Raw genomic sequence first — 17856 nt, forward strand, 5'->3', positions numbered from 1 at the left:
TGGGAGAGTGTGCATCCTCAAGGGGCAGCCTGAAGAGGGTTGTCACAAGGAGAACAAACCAACTCTGCTGTAAGCTACATGCCCAGAGCTCCCCAGGGGATCAGGCTGAGGCTGGAGTGCCCCCCAGATTGCACCTCCTTTGGTTCCTCTCCCTACCCTGATGCCCTCGGTCCCTCAGAGTCTCCTCTGGAATCACTTCCTTAATGAATCCTGATGCCAGGACCAGCCTCTGGGGCATCTCAGTCATCAAGGAAGACTTCCTCCAGGAAGGTGGAGCTGGGCTCTGACTGGTGCGTAGGAGAAGAGCAGGTAAAGAAAGAATGTGCCTCAGCCTGGTGATGGGTATTAAAGAGGGCACATATTGAATGGAGCACCGGGTGTTATATGCAAACAGTGAATCATGGAACACTACATCAAAAAAAAAAATTAATTAAAAAAATAAAAAAAGAAAGAAAATGTGCCAGGAGGGAAGACTGTAGGAGGAAGGACTGCAGGTGCAAACCTCGTGGGCCGAGAGTGCGGAAGGAATCAAAGAACCTGGCAGAAGCCAGTGTGGTGGGGTCCGAAGGCATCTGGGTGTGGGTGATGTGGGCTGGGGCCTGGGATTCGGGGGGGCCATGTTGTCCAGGACACTGACGTCTGGCTTAAGGAATTGGATCTTTACATAAAAGCAATCTGACCCCACAGAAGCAAGGATGAGACAGTCGGGTTTGGGTTCTGAGAAGGCCAAAATGGCCAGTGTACAAAGAACAGACTGGATGGAGATCATCAGCTGGAAGTTTCTACGCTCATCTAGAGGGAGGTGGTGCTTCAGGACTAAATGGACTTAAAAAATATTGAAGCGGCAAAAAAAAGGAAAATTATTTTGCCACTCAAAGGATCATCTTTCTGTAAAACTGTTAGGGAAGTCTGGCTTTTAGTCAGAGTAGATTTCATGATATGGGGTTTTTAAAATGGCCACCTGAAAAGATTTTCTAGTAAGATGAAGTTTAAAACTTTAAATTTTGATGTAACAAATGCAACAAAGAGGAAACAGTTTTTGAATATTTCAAAACTTTTATTTTCAGAGAATTCTAAGATATACAAATGAGATCTGACAACACGTGGATTTATAATTCTAAAAATAATTTCACAGTAGGGAGAGAGCATGCACCTATTTTAGTGATATGTACATATTCATTCAAATAGAATGATATAAATGTATACTCCTGAAATATTCTAAAAGTATAACCTATAAAGGGAAGTCTTTATCAAATATACAGAAATATAAGTATGTTTTTAGGAAAAATAGTAGTAAACATATGTAAAAATAAACTATATAAACACATTTTTTTTACAGTTTTAAGTAATGCATGCATACTTTACTACTGTTATATAGAGGGGAAAGCAAAGCATGGGAAGTCACTGAATATTTTTACTGTAACTGGACTTTAGAACATTGTCCTAAACCATAGATCCTGAATCAAATACCATATATATTTTGAAAATGACTTGAGCAAATTGTCATTACAGTACACACACACACGTACATACACAATTTCAAAGCTGCTGATCTACTTCTTAATGCCAGATAGGAAATCCATTAGCTAAATAAAGAATTTCAGAATCCTTTGACAAAATGATGCCACAGTGAATCATTAAGGCATTCTTAGATAAGAGATTCTGACTTCATCAAAGTACTTAAAATAGACTTATTCTCTAATTTCCCAATAATGCTGCAATTTCAAAACAGGGAAAATACGGTTCCACGGAAACCTGATAACTTTAACATTTAGCTTTGCTTATGTCATAAACAAGTATTTCCCCAAGTATTACATTAAACAGAGTTACAATGAATGGATTGTCAATATTACCCCAAGCCCCAGACAATTTAGCTAGCGTACCATAGGTCTTCCATTGTGAAATGTAAACTCACTTTTGAGAAGTAAAGAACCAAGCAGTGAATTTGGTAGGGAAGGAACAGAAACATTTAGTGACTTTACCAGACTAACTGACAAGTGCCTGGCCTCCCTGGCACATCATGGAAGATGCAAGAGAAAACAGTATTATGAGTAATTTTGTGTAAGCCAAGACGGTGCTGACATTGGTTCAAGTAAACCTGCAGTATACCTTGCAAAGCACCTTGTAACCCAACAATCTGCTTTCCTGAGTCAGATACAATCTTTTATTAAATACCGTCATCTATATAGACAGTGCAGCTTCTAGAACAATTGTACCAAAGAAAGAGTATAAACACTTGGGCCCAACTGTTCTTTATGTGCCGTTTCACGCTCTGATGTTTGAAGTTTGCTTTCCAGTAACGAAGAAGCCATAAGCACCATTCTTGCAGGAGGGTAAACATGGCTGCTCTTGGTTGTGGTCAAAAAAATTCTGGAAGATAAATTCCAATTAGATATTAAGAAAGTGTAAGTAAATGATATTTAACACAGGCTAGTAAATATATACACTTACATTCCAGGGGCCAGTAAGCCAAAGCCCTGTGGTCAAATAAGGCCGACCACCTGTATTTATAAATACAGTTTTATTGGAACAGTCTTGGTAGGCAGAATAATGGATGGCCCTGAGAAAATGTCTATGCCCTAATCTCCAGAGCCTGTGAATGCATGGCAAAAGGAACTCTGCAGATGTGATTAAGTTTACGGACCTTGAGATGGAAAGATTATCCTGAACATCAGAAGGAGGAGAGATTCAAAGCCGGGAGAGGAACTCTCGCCCCATAATGGCATCTTGCCTTTAGAGCACTTAGTGGATGCCAGGATCCAGGCTAAGTATTTAGTATCATATCAACTTTCTAGAGAGATATAATTTTGGTCCCCATTTTACAAATGAAAAAAACATATGGAGGCAGAAAGGTTAAGAAATTGCTGAAGGTCGCCCAGCCACTCGGTGGTGAGCAGGGATTCAAACCCAAGTCTGGCTGGCTTCTAGGCTCAGCTCACACTTTGGTCATTCACAGCACGCCAGATGCTCACCTGAGGCTCTTACCGCTGTCGGAAAGCGATGGGGGGCACCCGGCTGGGCACCAGGATGCCCAGGTGCAGCATCTCCACAGGCTCATTGTCCGTGGCCACGATGTCATATTTGTGGACGATCTGAAACACACATGCACCAAAAAAAGGGCAGAATTACCCCCTCTTTTCCTGCCTTGTGGAATACAACAGAGCACAACTGCAAAAATCAGAGTTTTACCCAGCAAAGAGCCAAATGGAGCTGGAGCTCGGCTAGTCGGCGACCGATGCACATTCTTTTCCCAATGCCAAATGGAAGATGCGCAAAAGGATTAATCTTTGTCTTCTCCTGAAGCCATCGTTCGGGCCTAAACTGGCTTGAATCTTTAAAATTTTCTTCACTGGATCCCAACACCTGGGTATTTAACATCAACACTGTCTAAAAACATACCAAAACACAAAACGTGTAAAATAACTAGAAGAAAACATTTAAACAGCAAAATTTACAAAAGGGATCCCCTTACAAATGTAAAAACAACCCACAAGTTTATAATATGGTGATTGCCAACATGTATTTAGTACTAGAAATATACCAGGTAATAAATAGGTAAAGAAGTTTAAAATTTAGCATCACATTCTCACGCAACCCTATGTGGTGGGTTCCATTATTATCCCTATTTTGCAGATGAGAAATCTGAGGCTCACAAAGGTTATGTAACTCACTCAAGGCTATGCTTGAATCTAGGTCTCTTTTCCCCCAAACCATTAATCCTAACACCATATGATGCAACATGTTAGCTATACACTAAAATATACATATTTCCAAAATGAATGCTCTCCCAGGGAAAGTGTTTATGGAGATCTGATGAATACTTGGAAAGCGTATCTTTCAAAGCTCTATAAGGTACAGATTGCACGAATCCTACTTACTCCTTTGGGTAAAGCATATTCACCCAGAACCGTTGCTTTGTCAAGAGTCCTAGTTGTAAATGGCACACTTGGGGTAAGCCTGAAAAAACAAAATTAAAGATGTAAAGGTGAGGACAGACCAGTATCTAGATCAAATATCAATGGGAATACAGATACTGGTTAAATAAATAATTCCTGCGTATGTTCATACTCAAAAAAGGAACATGATCACAACTCTCATAAGGAAGTTGTCTTTTTTTTTGAAAGAAAGTTTAATTTCATTTAATTTATTTATTTATTGGGGAAGGGGCAGAGAAAGAATCTTAAGCAGGCTCCACAACCAGTGCTGAGCCCGATATGGGCTTGATCTCACAACCCGGAGATCATGACCTGAGCTGAAATCAAGGGTAGGACACCTAACCGACTGAGCTCCCCAGGCGTCCCAAGTTCTGTCTCTCTCTTCCTGAAATTCATATCTCCTGTTTTTCTTCCTTATTGTGTTGGTTAACTTCCCAGTAACTGCTTAGTAGCTGTTAATAGTGGTTTTCTCCTGTTTCTTTCTGGACTTCAAATGTGTATGTTTCCTGTGTCACGCTTAAGTTTGACTTTTGTTCTAGGTTTCTCCTATCTGCCCTTCCTGAAGTGAAAGCTATTTCTTTCCTAATGCTGGAATGTTGTGTTTTGTTTTCCAGAAAGTGTATAAAAAGAATTTTCAGAGAACATTTTATACCAGAGGCTCAAAAACAAAGATGTCTCTTTGTCTTATCAAATAATAATATAGTTTTCTTGCTGAACTTCTTCTCATATCCTTCAATTATGCCCCTAATCTTAATTAGTGCTTACCCAGCATTCATTAGACTGTTATTATTACAGATTGAAAGGGAGGACACGGACTTTCCAGAGATTTAATAGAATTTGCCCAAATGATTTAGGAAATGAATAAAAGAATATGGTCCTAAGGCTCTTTTTTTTTGCAGTTTGATAAATGTTTCTGAGTCAACTGTGGGTGCTGTCTGTGGGCGTGGAGACCCCTCATTGTGTCTTTAAGAGAATGGCTTCCCAGCATATTCATGTTGGCTTAGGCACGTGTTCTCACCTCATAGATTCTTTCAGACAGGCTTTTAAATATGGCATATTCCTCAGATCCTCTGCCCGTGGCATCCGATTCTCAGGCAATACCCTCTGAATTTCCTTAAGAAGCTTTTGTTGCACATGGGGATTACGGGATAAATTGTAGAGAACCCACATTAAGCTGTTCGCTGTCTGAAAGGCAAATGGATATAAACCTGAGTTTCTACAAATAAACTGCCTTAAAACCATCATGAGCTGAACAAAAACTGATGCCTACCACCTTGCTCTGCAAATGTATTAGTGAGACTTTTTCACGTGTCCTTATTTGCTGTGCGTTACACAAATACAGCATATGAAAAGTCAGATTTATTTTAGAAAATAATGCCAGTTAAAGATAGCTTAATCAACGTAGACTCTGAAATAATCAGCTGCATTAGGACACTTAAAATTCAGTTTGATAAAAAAATTGTTTGAACACAAAGGAACCATGTAGAGCTGATGAAAGGAAAGCAAGCTGGTTAGGATTGTATCTGTGTCAATTTCCAGGTTATGATAAGGTTTTATTGTTGCAAGTTGTTACCCCATTGGGGGAAGCTGCGGGAAGGATCCAAGCGACTCCTCTCTACTTTTCCTTAGAACTGCCTGTGAATCTATAATTATCTCAAAATAAAAAAGCATTTGATCAAAAATTGTTTAATATAGGAAATGGATAGAATACTTGGGTGGGGAGAGAGGGATTGAGATCCTGGCAGTGCTGCTAATAAGTTTTCTCTTTTTAATTTTATAGTACAAATGCACAAGAAACTGTATTTCTGGAATTTAAAAGAGAGGGTTGTTTGTTTGTTTTGCTACATCCTAAAAAGTTACCTATGAACCCTGGGTTCCAGCCACATGCAAAGAGCCCTTGCAGGAGGGTGCCAACACCAAAATAAGAAATTCTAGCATTGTGTTGAGTATTTCAAGGAACCAGCCACAGTTTCTGACGAAGGCTCATGGTCTTTTTAGTGGCATGCTTTACTTCCTTTCCAAAGGCAGCAAGAAGAGAAAAAAACTGGCTGGAACAGGCGGCGTAGCTTTCACCACTAGTAGTCATAGGTATTAGTTTTTAGGGCTTTTTTTTTTTAAGTTAATGTAAGCCAAATATTCCTGTAAAAATGGTCATTGCAGACATGAAGACGCTTTTGCTAAGTGTCACGTGCCACTGACATAGATGAGCAAAGTGCGAGATGATTCGGAGCCCATGTTATTTACTATTTTGGGAAGAAGATGCCTCCAAGGCAGGCTTCTTCATGTCAGAGGACTGGCAGCCTCAGCTGCAAATAAACTGTGGACGGCATTATTACAAGATTCCAATTTACAAAACAGGAAGAGGGTGTAGCCACCAAATTAGATACACTTTCAAATTTCTCTGATTTTCCAAAAGTGACTTCCAGAATTGCCAGGACTAAAAAAGAAACATTTAACCATATCAGCGGGTCCCTTACCGCAAGTACCAAATTGAGTTTCCAAAAGGCAGATAACTGTAGCTTTCGCCGGGGACTTGTAAGACAGCCTGGGCCTTTTAGGGTAACTGCAGGGGCTGAAAATGGCCTGGGAAACCTCACAGGCACTAACTATCCCGGCTTGACCTCCGTGGAGGAGATTCATCTCGCAGCTGGCCTCCCGGCTTCTGCTCTTCCCTCTTCTAGAGCCTTCTTTCACTCCACCAGCCAGAGCCCTCCCTTCAAAACATAAATGTGATCAGGCTACTTCCTTGCTTATAATACCCCGAGGGCTTTCCATCACAGATGTAATAAAATCCAAATGGCTTACTAAGGCTTCTGGTCAATATGGCCCCTTGACTTCTCCAACGTCAACCTGACCACATTGGCTAGGTCTCCAGCTCCCACCCTCTTTCTGCTCCAGGGCCCTTGCCCATGCTGTTCCCTCCACCTGGAGAGCTCTTCCACCACATCTTTCCCCTGGCTGGCTCTCTCTCATCATTTCAGTCCCAGGAAGAGAGGGAACCCTGCCCCCTCTCCATTCTCCTTCTAACCCATCACTCAGATGGTTTCCTCCATGTCTCCTACCACTAATTGCAAAGATCCCATTTGTTGGTGTGTCTACATGTTTCTGGTTGGTCTTCCCTCCCCGCAGTTAAGTTCCATGAAGGCCAAAACCTTGGTCTCTGGTTCATGGTGGTCGCTCAAGCACCTAGAACAGTGCCAAGCACATAGTAGGCACTCAGTAGTTTCTGAATCCTTTCATTTATTCATCAAGTATTCGTTGAGCACCTGCTTTATGCTAAGTACTATTCTACATCCTAGGAATACAGCAGCGGACAAAACCAAGTCATCTCCCTCATCGAACTCACATTCCAGCTGAAAAAAAAAGATAATGGGTGAAGCTTTACTTTTATCACTCTAGGGAGCCTCTTAGGCTAAGTGACTCGGTATGACAGTGAGCGAAATGAATTCTTCCTTTTAACACCCTTCTGGAGCGTGAGGAGAAGTGATAACTTTGCTGTTCCCCCTGATGTAGAAAACCCTACTTTTTCTTTGGACGAGAAACACGAAAGAAAGGGGAAACATGGGAAAGAAACGAACCGGGACACATTCTTCTAAGAGATTACAGGTGTATGAACCTTTGGGCCATGAGGAATATTAGTACACGTCCCTCCAGGGATGGTGCAAAGAATGGATCGAAGGCGATCAAACCCACCTGAACACCTGTCAGAATTTGTGTTTGGAGTCTGGCTGGATTGTGTACCTACCAGGAGTATCAGGCACACTGGGGACAGAATTTTGGTATTTCAGATTGGTTGTTTCATGTAAGTCGAAATCAAGTTTGCTCCGGACTCATTATGTTTATGCTTTTAATCTCAAAAAAATAATTGGACTGGCAGAGAGCATGCCAATATTTTTAGAGTAACAACCATAGTCAGGCACTTCGGGGTTAACATGCACAACCTTTTAGAACATATTCAATTTTTAAAAATCTTGCTACGGTGTGGCATTTTACTGCCTCTGAATTCCCATAGCAGCTTGTGTCTTTAATATGGCACTTGATTGTCCCCCCGCTAGAGCGCATGAATTCACCTCCTATCACCTGTTTAAAGACCGAGACTGTGTCCCGGGTCTCCTGCAGCGTCTCGTAGGAGACTTACCATTTTTGCTAAGCCAGTGCTCAGTTAATCCTTGTGGAATGAGTGAGCTGAATGAGTACTTAAAATTCATCATGGAAAAGATTTTCCAGCCCCTTACCGTTTCTACGGCAGCCAGCTGGAGCTCTGTGACAGCCGCATACAATTCTTTCTTGGAAAGCTGATGGTGGTGATAAATATCACAGAGGAAATCCGTGCTGGGCTGCTCAGAATGTTTCTCTAAGCGGTTGTCGATACAAGACTTGACTATTGGAGAAAGGAAGTCAGGGGAAAATTAGGACGCAAGAGACCCCCAGGTAAAATCCTCCCCGTGACATCTTCAGGGCCTTTTTGGGGGGACACTGACCATTTCTTCGAGTTAACGTTGCCTTGGTGTTAAGTCACCAAGGATTGATCGGTGCCCACAGGAGCAGGGCTCCTCAAATTTTAACTTGCCAAAGAATCCCCCGGGGCATCTTGCTAAAATGTGGATTCTGAATCAGGGGTCTGGGGGCAGGCCTGGAAATCTGCATTTCTTACAGGCTCCCAGGCGCTGTTTCTGCTCTGCAGGTCACATTTCGAGTAGTAAGAGCTCAGAGTTTGGAAGAGATCATCACGGGACAGAGATGGGATTTTGGTCCACTCTCAGAATCAGAACTCACACCCAGAGCCAGGTGTCTGGCTGGTTTGGTCACGAATCCAGGCAGGGTGGGACTTGGCTCCCAGATCTGGGCAGTAGGGGAGGAGAGAACCTCCCCCAACGTTATCAAACATAAACACACGTGCACACACACACACCCAAGTGCAGTGCTTCGTGCATGCTGGCAAAGGTAGCAGAAATTTCTGGTGTTTGTAAAGAACATTCTAGACATGTGTCCCCTTATTTCAATGCACTAGGGCAAGCCACGACCAGAATAATAACAACAGTGAGGTTGACAGTAATAATGATGACCATAAGTGGTACAGCAGTTAGAGCTAGAGCTCTGGGAGTCCTTCTGTCTGGCTTCAAACCCTGGCTTTTGCCGTCATCTAGCATGTAATCCTGACAATGTTACTTTTTTGTGCCTCAGTTCTGTCACTCAGGGCCAACAGAAGGACCTACTTTATAGGGTTTTTGGTGAGAATTAACTGAGTACATGTTCATGTGTGTGTATAAAAGATATGACATGGTATGATATGATACAGATCCTCCTACTAGTTCCTGCTGGTAACTCACAGAACAATACTCACAGCACCAATGTTCCCCTGATAATGTAGCAGAAATAGCTCTGATCCACTGGGTATTGAGATAAGCCAGGTTTTTACATTATCTATATTAGACCTAGAAATAGCTGCATCGAGGTAAGTATTATTATTGTTATTAGCCCATTGTAGACACAAGACTACTGAGGACGAAAGAGTTATAGCACATTTGGTCAACGTGTTACACCAGTGACAGAGCTGGGATTTGAACCCAGGTATCTCTGACTCCAAAGCTCTTGCTTTTAACCTCTCCCAGCTCCCAAAGACTATGCAAAGCTGTTTTTTCCTTAGAATTTGCCTATGCCAGGGTGATTCTAAACTCGTGTTTACAAAGCCAAAACAATCAGGAGGCACAACTCCATCAAAGGATCAAGGTCATCAGGTCAAGAAGATCATTCCTGACTTCTGGGAGCAACGCCAGAGAAAGGGCTACGGGGGGGTGTGTGGCTGCATTACCTGATTTGAAAATGGTGTCCCAGGCCAACGTGTGAGCCTGCCACACCTTGGTATTGAGGCTCTTGTGCAGCTCAACCGGGGTTACCATCATCCTCCCAAACGTGCTCATCATCTGTGAGGAACACAACGCCTTTTCATCCTGGTTTCTACCTCTCTCAAAGACAACTGGAGAGGAGCCTTCACATGGGAGAGGAGCATTCTACACGACCCGCACCCTCTGCTTCCACAAAGGCAGGAGCTCTCCCCCCAGTGCTGGACGCAGAGCCCTCCCCCACCCCGGTGGCACAATGAAAATGATCTTTGGGATGATTTCCCACCGGATGTGTTTAATAAAATATGTGATCTTAGGACCTCCATATTTAAAAAGAAGAAGAAAGAAGGAAAACCATCACTTTCATAGAGACTTCCATTTCCATTAATTTCCCAACGTTCGCCATTCTCTACACCAGTTTCATGGCATCTATCACATCCATGTGTGATCGAAACGATTCAAAAATATTACACTGGAAAATTTTCAGACTCTTTTTCAAATAGTATTTTAATCGACTGACCTTTAATTGAAACACCTATTTAAACTTGCCTAAACGATGATGTAGTGTGATTCCTGGTTTATGAGCAAACATGCACATACGTACATGAAAACACATGACACATTGAAATGAACACTTAACTAGTGTAATAAAATAGGTGTGTGTGCCCCTCCTGGGGAAATGGGATGTACCTTTGTTAAGTTCTGTAAATTGGGAAAATTGCTATCTTCAAGGGGATGCTTACTGTTTTGATGGCCATGATGAAATTCAAAGCTTCATCCCCTGCATTCTTCTGAAGGAGTCCAAATCTCTTCTCATAGAGCACAAGGCAGATGCCTGTCATTTAAAATAATCAAGAGTTACACAATCACGGCGGCACCGTAGTCTGGGAGTAGCGGGCTATTAAAGGCTTCATTCTATCTTTTGTAAGAGCAAGGTCTTTTCCAAGAACAGAGGAAAGGCAAAAAATCTGAAGAGAAAGGGGCATGACACTCTTCTCACTTTCTAGAAATTGTCTCCACATCCACTGACCCATCCGCTGCAGAACCTCCGGGTCAGAAATGCCACGGTGAAAATACAGCCATTTTTATACAGGATTGAATGTCTCCTGCAATGCCTTGCTTTTGTCAGAGTTTATCATTGACACCATGTGTAACAGACACTGTAAATGGCCTACCCCGATACTCATTCTCTCCCATTTCTTCCCTAAGAGATCCCCAATTTTATTTAGAGTGTCAATGTATCAGTCCTCGGGCAATGAATCTGGATTGATCTAAGACTCTGGTGACAATCCTGTTCCCTGATTCACCAGGCTTCCTGCAGCAGCCCGAGAAGCCACACGGCCCAGGTCTGGCCAGTGAGGCTTAAGGAAAATACTCCTTTGCTTTCTTAATAAAAGGGGCAAGTACAGTTGCCTTAGCTCCTCCCTCTTTCCTTCTTGTTTTTGCCTAGAGTGCAGAGGTGAGACCAGCAGGGGCGGCGGCCATTTTGCAACAAGCCAACCAGCTCAGGATGGATGAGCAAAAAGATGGAGAGCCCCCAGTGACATCGCTGAGTGCTCGCTGCGGCTGCTCTCCTCGAGACTCCTCATAACACTGGGACAATAATTTTTAAGCCACCACAGTCCAATCTTCTTTGACTTGCAAAGACATGCATTCAGTACTCCTTCATTTGGGTATTTCCAGTGGACCGTTTCCAAAACATACACTTGTTTCTCCTCTGTAATCATTCCCTCACTTTATTCTACTCCCCTTTCCCTTAACACCTTCTGTGGGTTTCTTCTTTGCATGGAGCTTTCTAATGTGCTAAGATCGTCAAGTGGTCTCTATCTTTAAAGTGAGGCTCGGCAGTTGGGGGAGAGAGGTCACTACAAAAGCCCCCATCCTGGAGTGCCCTCTCCAATCCCTCGCATGAGCAGCCAGAGTGGTCCTTCCAGCAAATCGGTCCAAGCCTCCTTCCAGTTAAAAGCACTCTGTGTCACTCCCAGGTACTCCCAAGCTCAAAACCAAATTCCTATCCCTAGTTTAAATGGGTTGGCCACTGCCTTCCTCCCATCCTCTGCCCTCATCCTGTTGGCCATGCTCTGGTCATTCTGAACATCTTCCTGTTCCTTCAACAGAATCTTCTCCGCTCCTTCATTGGCCTTCACCTGGCGAACTCCTACTCATCTAACAGGCCTCAGCTGATATGGTCCCACCACCGTGAAGCACCCCCTGACCAAGCTCAGCTGAGGCAGCTCTCTCGAATTCTCCCACAGCCTGGAACTTCCTCAGTCAGGTGCCTACCCTTTCTATGGAAACAGCTTCCTTGCCTGCATCCCCACTTGGGCAGCGTTCCGGTCCAGGCGGAGCTCTGCTTTTTGTTCCTAGAGTGTTCCTCAAAGAAAGGGATCATTCCCTCTTCTGTCTGGAACCCTCCATGGTTCCCCACCGGACTCAAACTAAAAGCTCAAGTTCTGGCCAGAACCTACAGCCCCTGCCTTGGTCTTCCTCAGCCCCTCTTTCCCTTCCCCTATCATCCATCCCTGTCATCCGAGACATCACTCATACTTCCACCTTGGCGTATTTGCCTTCCCTGTCTCCACATTCTGGAACGATCTTCCCCACAGATGCCCTGTGGCTTATTCCTTTAGGTCTCACCTCAACTGTCTCCTTCCCAAAACAGACTTGCCTCATCTAGGAGCTTAGGTTCTTTCTTGAATCCCTTACCCCTTGTCAAAATATATATTTTAAAGTGTGTTTACTTGTTGATCGTCAACCCTACTAGACTCTAAGCTCCATGGGAATGCAGACATTGCTTGTTTTGTTCCCTGCTGTGTCCCTAGTACCAAGCATGCTCCTGGGCACATAGCAGGTGTTCAATAAACGTTTGTTGAATGACTACATAAACAACCCCTAGTGCAAAGCATATCCTGAGTGCCCGAAAGCATGAAAAGACTGCACGAATGGCTCTTTGTTGTCACCAACAGTATATGATTATAGAAGAGTTATTAACAGAGCCACTAGGAAATCAAATGAACAAGACCGTGAAGACAACTTACTTTCAAATGACCATTTGTTCAGTTCACTGTATAAGTCTTCAATATGGCCCCTCTCGTCACAGAGCTCATCTATTCTACCCATAAAATCAGCCAAGACCTTAGAAGAAAGAAACCACAGAAGATATATTTCAGTCATTGAAGGAAAACAAAAGTTTAAAGGCTCCGTAAGCTAACTTCAGGTTTTGCTACCTTGTATATTCACTGCCCATGATGTTATTCATTCTGAAGCAACACTAATTATATATTCTCCCTGGGGGCTCACCTTCTGCCCTAACAACTTAGTCCAGGGGTTATTTTCTCAGCTTTTCCCGAAACCACCCTAAAGCTTAGGTTTCAGCTTTTGATCTAAATTTAAGAAAAGGAAAACATTTCTTCTAATCAGAATGCGGACTAAACCATGAAGGAACAATCAGCCCAGTGTCTGTTGGCACAACCTGTCAAACACCATGAGGTCTGCCGCTTCCATATCTGGGCCAGCAAACATCTCCTTAGTGGCTGGTATTGTGTTAGGCGTGTTGAACTTGGAAGCCGAAAAACCTGCAAATTTGGGACACAGCTCGTTCACTAAATAGCTCTGTGACGTGGGACAAGTTACATAAGGTCTCTAGATGCCAAGTGCCAAAATCAGGGTTTTAGATGACTAACGCCTCACATTTAACAAGGCTTGTGTCGTATCAAGCACTATGGAGTGTGTTTTCTTAGCTGATCCTCACAACAATGCAGTGAGGTAGAAAGTACTATCATTATTCCCATTTCCTGCCTAACAGAGGAGAGGACGGGCTTCCAGCGAGGCTCGGGTGCTCTCCCTTGGACACGTAGCTGGAAAGTGGCCATGCTGGGGCCTGGAACAAGGTAGGTATGACTACAAAGCCCATCCGTGTAACCAATGGGCATTTTGAGTTTGTCCACATAGTGCATTAAAAAGGACTTTGAAATTGTTACCATCAAAAAACTCCAGAAACTTCACATAAACATATGGAATTTTCCCTATCAAATAATAATAGTAATAGTAATAATAATAATAATGACAAAATCTGGAGACACTGGGTCTGCATTCCCACGTGGCAGTCGTTTGCTGGAGCTAGGGCAGCTGTCCCTTCTAGAAAGGGCATGCACTGTTCTGTTTGCTAAAATCCCTGCTGGGCCTTCCTTACACATTTATATGAATTACGTGGCCCCTGAAACCTTCTGGGTTTGCAATCTTGCACCTATATGATCCTATCTGGGTCAAGTTCAGTTCAAAACAAACACCCAAAGTGATCAGGAGTAAAGAGAACACGGTGTGCTTAAATCCCTCCCTCTTTGGCCCTCTGTTGACTAAAGGATAATGTCTAAATGCCTTATCATAGTCCAAAAACATTAAGCGCTGCCCTCTGTCCAGCATCGTTTCAGAGAGAGCCTTGCCTCAGCTGCTCTGAATGTACTATTCTCTGAATGCTCTGTGCTATCTCCTGCCTCCCTATTTTCAGCAAGCTGTTCCCTCTTCCTGAATGTCCTTCTCCACCTTCTCTGGCTTGAAGACTCCTATTCATCTGGCAAAACCCAACTCAAATGGCATGACCGAGGACTTTTACAAGCATTATCTCATTTAATCCTCCCAGCAAATTTGTGGGGTGGGAACTGTCATGTATTTCCCAGCGTATATGTTGGGAAAGTGAAGCTTAGGGAAGTTAAGGGAAGAGTCAGGTTACAGACGTTGGGGGTGGGGGACTGAGGTTCAAAGCCAAGGCTGTGGAATCCCCGAGTCTCTGCTTGTAATCACTCCCTTATTGAGATGTTACTTTACAGGAGAGTGAAGGAAGGAGGAGTAAGGGTTTGGGGGAGGAGGAGTGGGGAGAAAAGGAAGACCCCCGAGCCATCAAACTGCCTGCACTTTGTAGCTATGACTTGAAGTTCCATAGACATCTCTCCCTCCCCAGGCTCCCAGCCTGCCAACCTCGTTGATTTTGTTGTCCAGCTTCATAATTTCTACTGGTTTCATTAGTTTTTTCTGAAAAGCACTCCGGACCCTCTGCCAGTCTTCTCCTTCCCTGGGAGGGAAGCAGAATTGTATTTAGAGCAAACTGAAAGGGAAAGGAGGGAGAAGCAAAGATGCCCCCCGGCTCCGCCACTGTGTGAACTATAGAATCCAATGAACACTGAAAAGCATGCCACCGACCTCCCAGAGAATGTCAGCATTGGAATATTGGGGGCTGGTTTGACAACAGAATGAAACCACCTTTCCTTCCAGCCAGAGATGATGCCAGAAAGGTGAAGTCCAGGTAATTGGGGTTCAGGGCTTTTGAGGTGCCCTTGCTGGGGCTGACCTGGGAGGCCAGATGCCTCAATTCTTAGCAGTAAGAGTGGGCACCCAAACATCCCCTTCATCAGCAACCCAGATCTGTTTGAGAAAAATTTTCTCTTCTCCTTAATCCATTGACTTGGGCTGAAAGTCACATTCACAAAACCCCGCAACCCTAGAATTCTATCATTGCCTCCAAATAATACACAGAGGTTCACTGGAGCTGTAAAAGCCTGTTCTAATCATCCACCTTCTTCCCTCACCCCACAGTACACCACACAGCCTGTGATGCACCACACATTACTATGGCTTTTAATTCCAGGGATTATATCCTGAAAAATGCAACTATTAGGCGTTACAATTTGGAAGTAAAAAAAAGTGCTAACTTGTTAAATGCTAACAATGAAAAAGCAGAGGAATCTCATCACATAATGGCATTTATCTGTCTAAAAGAATGAGACCTTGATGTCCCTCCTCATCCCACCTTTCCGACTAGACTTGGATCTTTCTGGAGGGGAATGGGTCCCCTCCAGATAGGAAGGTAGCTGTCAAAAGCAAAAGAAGTTAATTTCTGGCGTTTGAGCTCACAAGAGGGGATTACAGACAATCGTAAGGGATAATTTTGTATATAATAGGTTGGCCTGGCACGCTGACTTCCGAACCTCGACCCACCCAAGAGTCTGAACACCACAATTTGGATAACGCTTTGGGCCTTTCTTTGAAAAGGCACCGCCCTGCCCAGTTGCCGGAGAGAAGGCAGGTGTTGGGTGCACACCTCTTCTCAGCCCACTCTGATCCAGGCAAGAGATGGAGACTACTACGCCAGGTAGAGCCTTTCGTGTTCCCCCAGCATAGGGAGGGTACCACCGCTGAAAACCCTCTCCCAATTTCCAAGCGCATCGATCCCAGACACCGGCCCCCATCCTGCCTCCTGGACTCACAGGAGCAGCAGCCCGTAGCCCTCCTTGCGGTAGTCGCGATAGGCCTTCCAGGGCTTGATCTCCAGCCGCTGGGGGTACGCGCTCTCCGTACGGTACAGCGCTTCCAGCAGGCACGGCGAGCCCAGGTGCACCGAGTCGAAGGAACCCAACTTCATGCGGAAAATCTTGCCATACTTCCTGTGGTACTCCGCCTGCAGCGGGCCGGACCAAGTCTGCGCTCATCCCTCGCAGTCCCGGGAGCGCTCCTCCCGCCTCCCGCCTCCCGCCTCCCGCCTCCCGCCTCCCGGCTCCGGGGCCTGAGCTGCCGCCACACTCCAGCGTCCTGTGCACCCCGGCCGCGCGCCTCGCCCAGGGTTTGGAACGCACGCAGGGCAGGGAGGGGAAAGGGAATTGGGGCGCGACGAGGCATTTACCAGCGTGTCGTGCTGTTTCTTGAGGCCCCCTTTCCAGAGAATCTCCAGCAGGCTGCCCAGCAGCGGCCAGTTGGTGGGGCCCGGCAGGGCGGCCGCGTTCTGCGCCTCGCGCGGTTCCATCAGCGGGCAGAGGGGCACATCCCGCGGCCGAGGGGGTGCGCACGCCGCAGACGTCACCGGTCTGGGTGGCTGCCCCAGGTGGCGCAGCTGCTGGAGGAAGGCGACAAGGGAGCGGCTCTTGCTGATGGGGGAGCTCATGGCAGCGGGGGACACCGGGCTCGTGGGAGTGCGCGGGGACCGGGAAACGCGACTTTGCTAGAGAGGAGCCGGCGGGATCTGGGGGTTTGACGATTCTGGGAGAGAGGGGCAAAGAGGTCCAGCAGGTGCGATGGAGGGGGCGGCAGAGGAGTAGAGAGAAGAAAAGACCTGGAGCAAGGATGCTCGGCGCTGCCGCGTGCGGCAGCCTCAGGGAGCGGGTGCCGGCCAAGCGCTGGCCCCAAGAGCTGGAGGGGTGCCTCTGAGGGTTGGGTGTCTCTTGGAAGAGAAAGGGAAGGGATATGGGTCCGCCCGTGGGTCTGCGAGGCTGACTTTCTGGTCTGGAGCCGCGAAGTGGAGGTGTCAAGGAGGGTAGAGAGATGCTGCTAGGCGCTGCGGTTTCGTCCTATCCCTCTCCATGCCCAGGGACCATGTATTTATGGAGACAGGGCAGACCCTGGGTGGCCAATGAGCATACTGAGTAGGGCGGAGTGGGCCTTGGCTGGCCTGGCCCGGAGGGACGCGGGACCCGGGGCGGGGGTTGGGGGCAGGGCTAGGGGTGGAAATAGGTTGGAGTCAGCGAGGTGAGCGAGGGCGCCCGGGCTTCGCGTGGCGGGTGCGCTGCTCCCCGGGCGGGAGCGCAGCGGACTCCACCCGGAGTTCACCGGGTGTGCGCTCAGCTCGCCTCCCCGCCCTGCCCGGGCGGGCAGGAGCCGGCAGTGGCGGCAGCGGCTGCAGCCTCGCGCTTGCACAATCGCGCAGCCGGGCGGGCGAGGTCTCCGAGTGCGGCCCTGGGAAGGCTGCCGGCGCCTGCCGGGGGCCCCGGAGTCCGCGCGCCTCCCGGGAGCCAGTGCTCGCCAGCCTGGACCGAAATCTTTTTGGAGGAAGGTTGGCTTTCTGCGCCTCCCAAGGTGGGGTGTTGGAGACAAGTGAAATGCCTCCAAAGAGGGCATTTCACCTTCGGGTCTTCACTTGGGCAAGGCGAGCCAGTTGGGTTTGTAGCTTCCTCCCTGGCTGCTCCATTTTTTGGTTGTTAGGAAGATTTAATGGATTACAGTAGGTAAAGCGCCAACAGCAGAGCCTGGTCGGTAATCAGCACTCGATATAGTTGTTGTTATCCCTTTGGGTAGTTAGGAAACGCGGTGAAAGC

General features: G+C 46.0%; 1 protein-coding gene across 4 annotated transcripts; it reads right to left on the reverse strand.

The window, feature by feature from the left end:
* Positions 1-1036: 1036 nt before the first annotated feature.
* LOC113938600 (1,25-dihydroxyvitamin D(3) 24-hydroxylase, mitochondrial) lies at positions 1037-17098 on the reverse strand. Of its 4 annotated transcripts, none has more exons than XM_027624067.2 (13): positions 16878-17096; positions 16452-16661; positions 16039-16250; positions 14753-14846; positions 12817-12913; positions 10522-10613; positions 9748-9859; positions 8171-8316; positions 4954-5120; positions 3879-3957; positions 3190-3387; positions 2973-3092; positions 1037-2370 (listed from the first exon to the last, which is right to left on the reverse strand). In XM_027624067.2, the coding sequence occupies exons 2-12, from the start codon at positions 16569-16571 to the stop codon at positions 2982-2984; spliced, it is 1428 nt and encodes a 475-aa protein (XP_027479868.1). In that variant the 5' UTR covers positions 16572-16661; positions 16878-17096; the 3' UTR covers positions 1037-2370; positions 2973-2981. The 4 variants fall into 4 exon arrangements, with proteins under 4 accessions (XP_027479868.1, XP_027479869.1, XP_027479866.1 ...); XM_027624068.2 differs by having other exon boundaries at positions 17040-17093; XM_027624065.2 differs by having other exon boundaries at positions 16452-17098.
* Positions 17099-17856: the final 758 nt, after the last annotated feature.

Source organism: Zalophus californianus, chromosome 8 (assembly GCF_009762305.2).
Source record: "Zalophus californianus isolate mZalCal1 chromosome 8, mZalCal1.pri.v2, whole genome shotgun sequence".
NCBI classification, from domain to species: Eukaryota; Metazoa; Chordata; class Mammalia; order Carnivora; family Otariidae; genus Zalophus; species Zalophus californianus.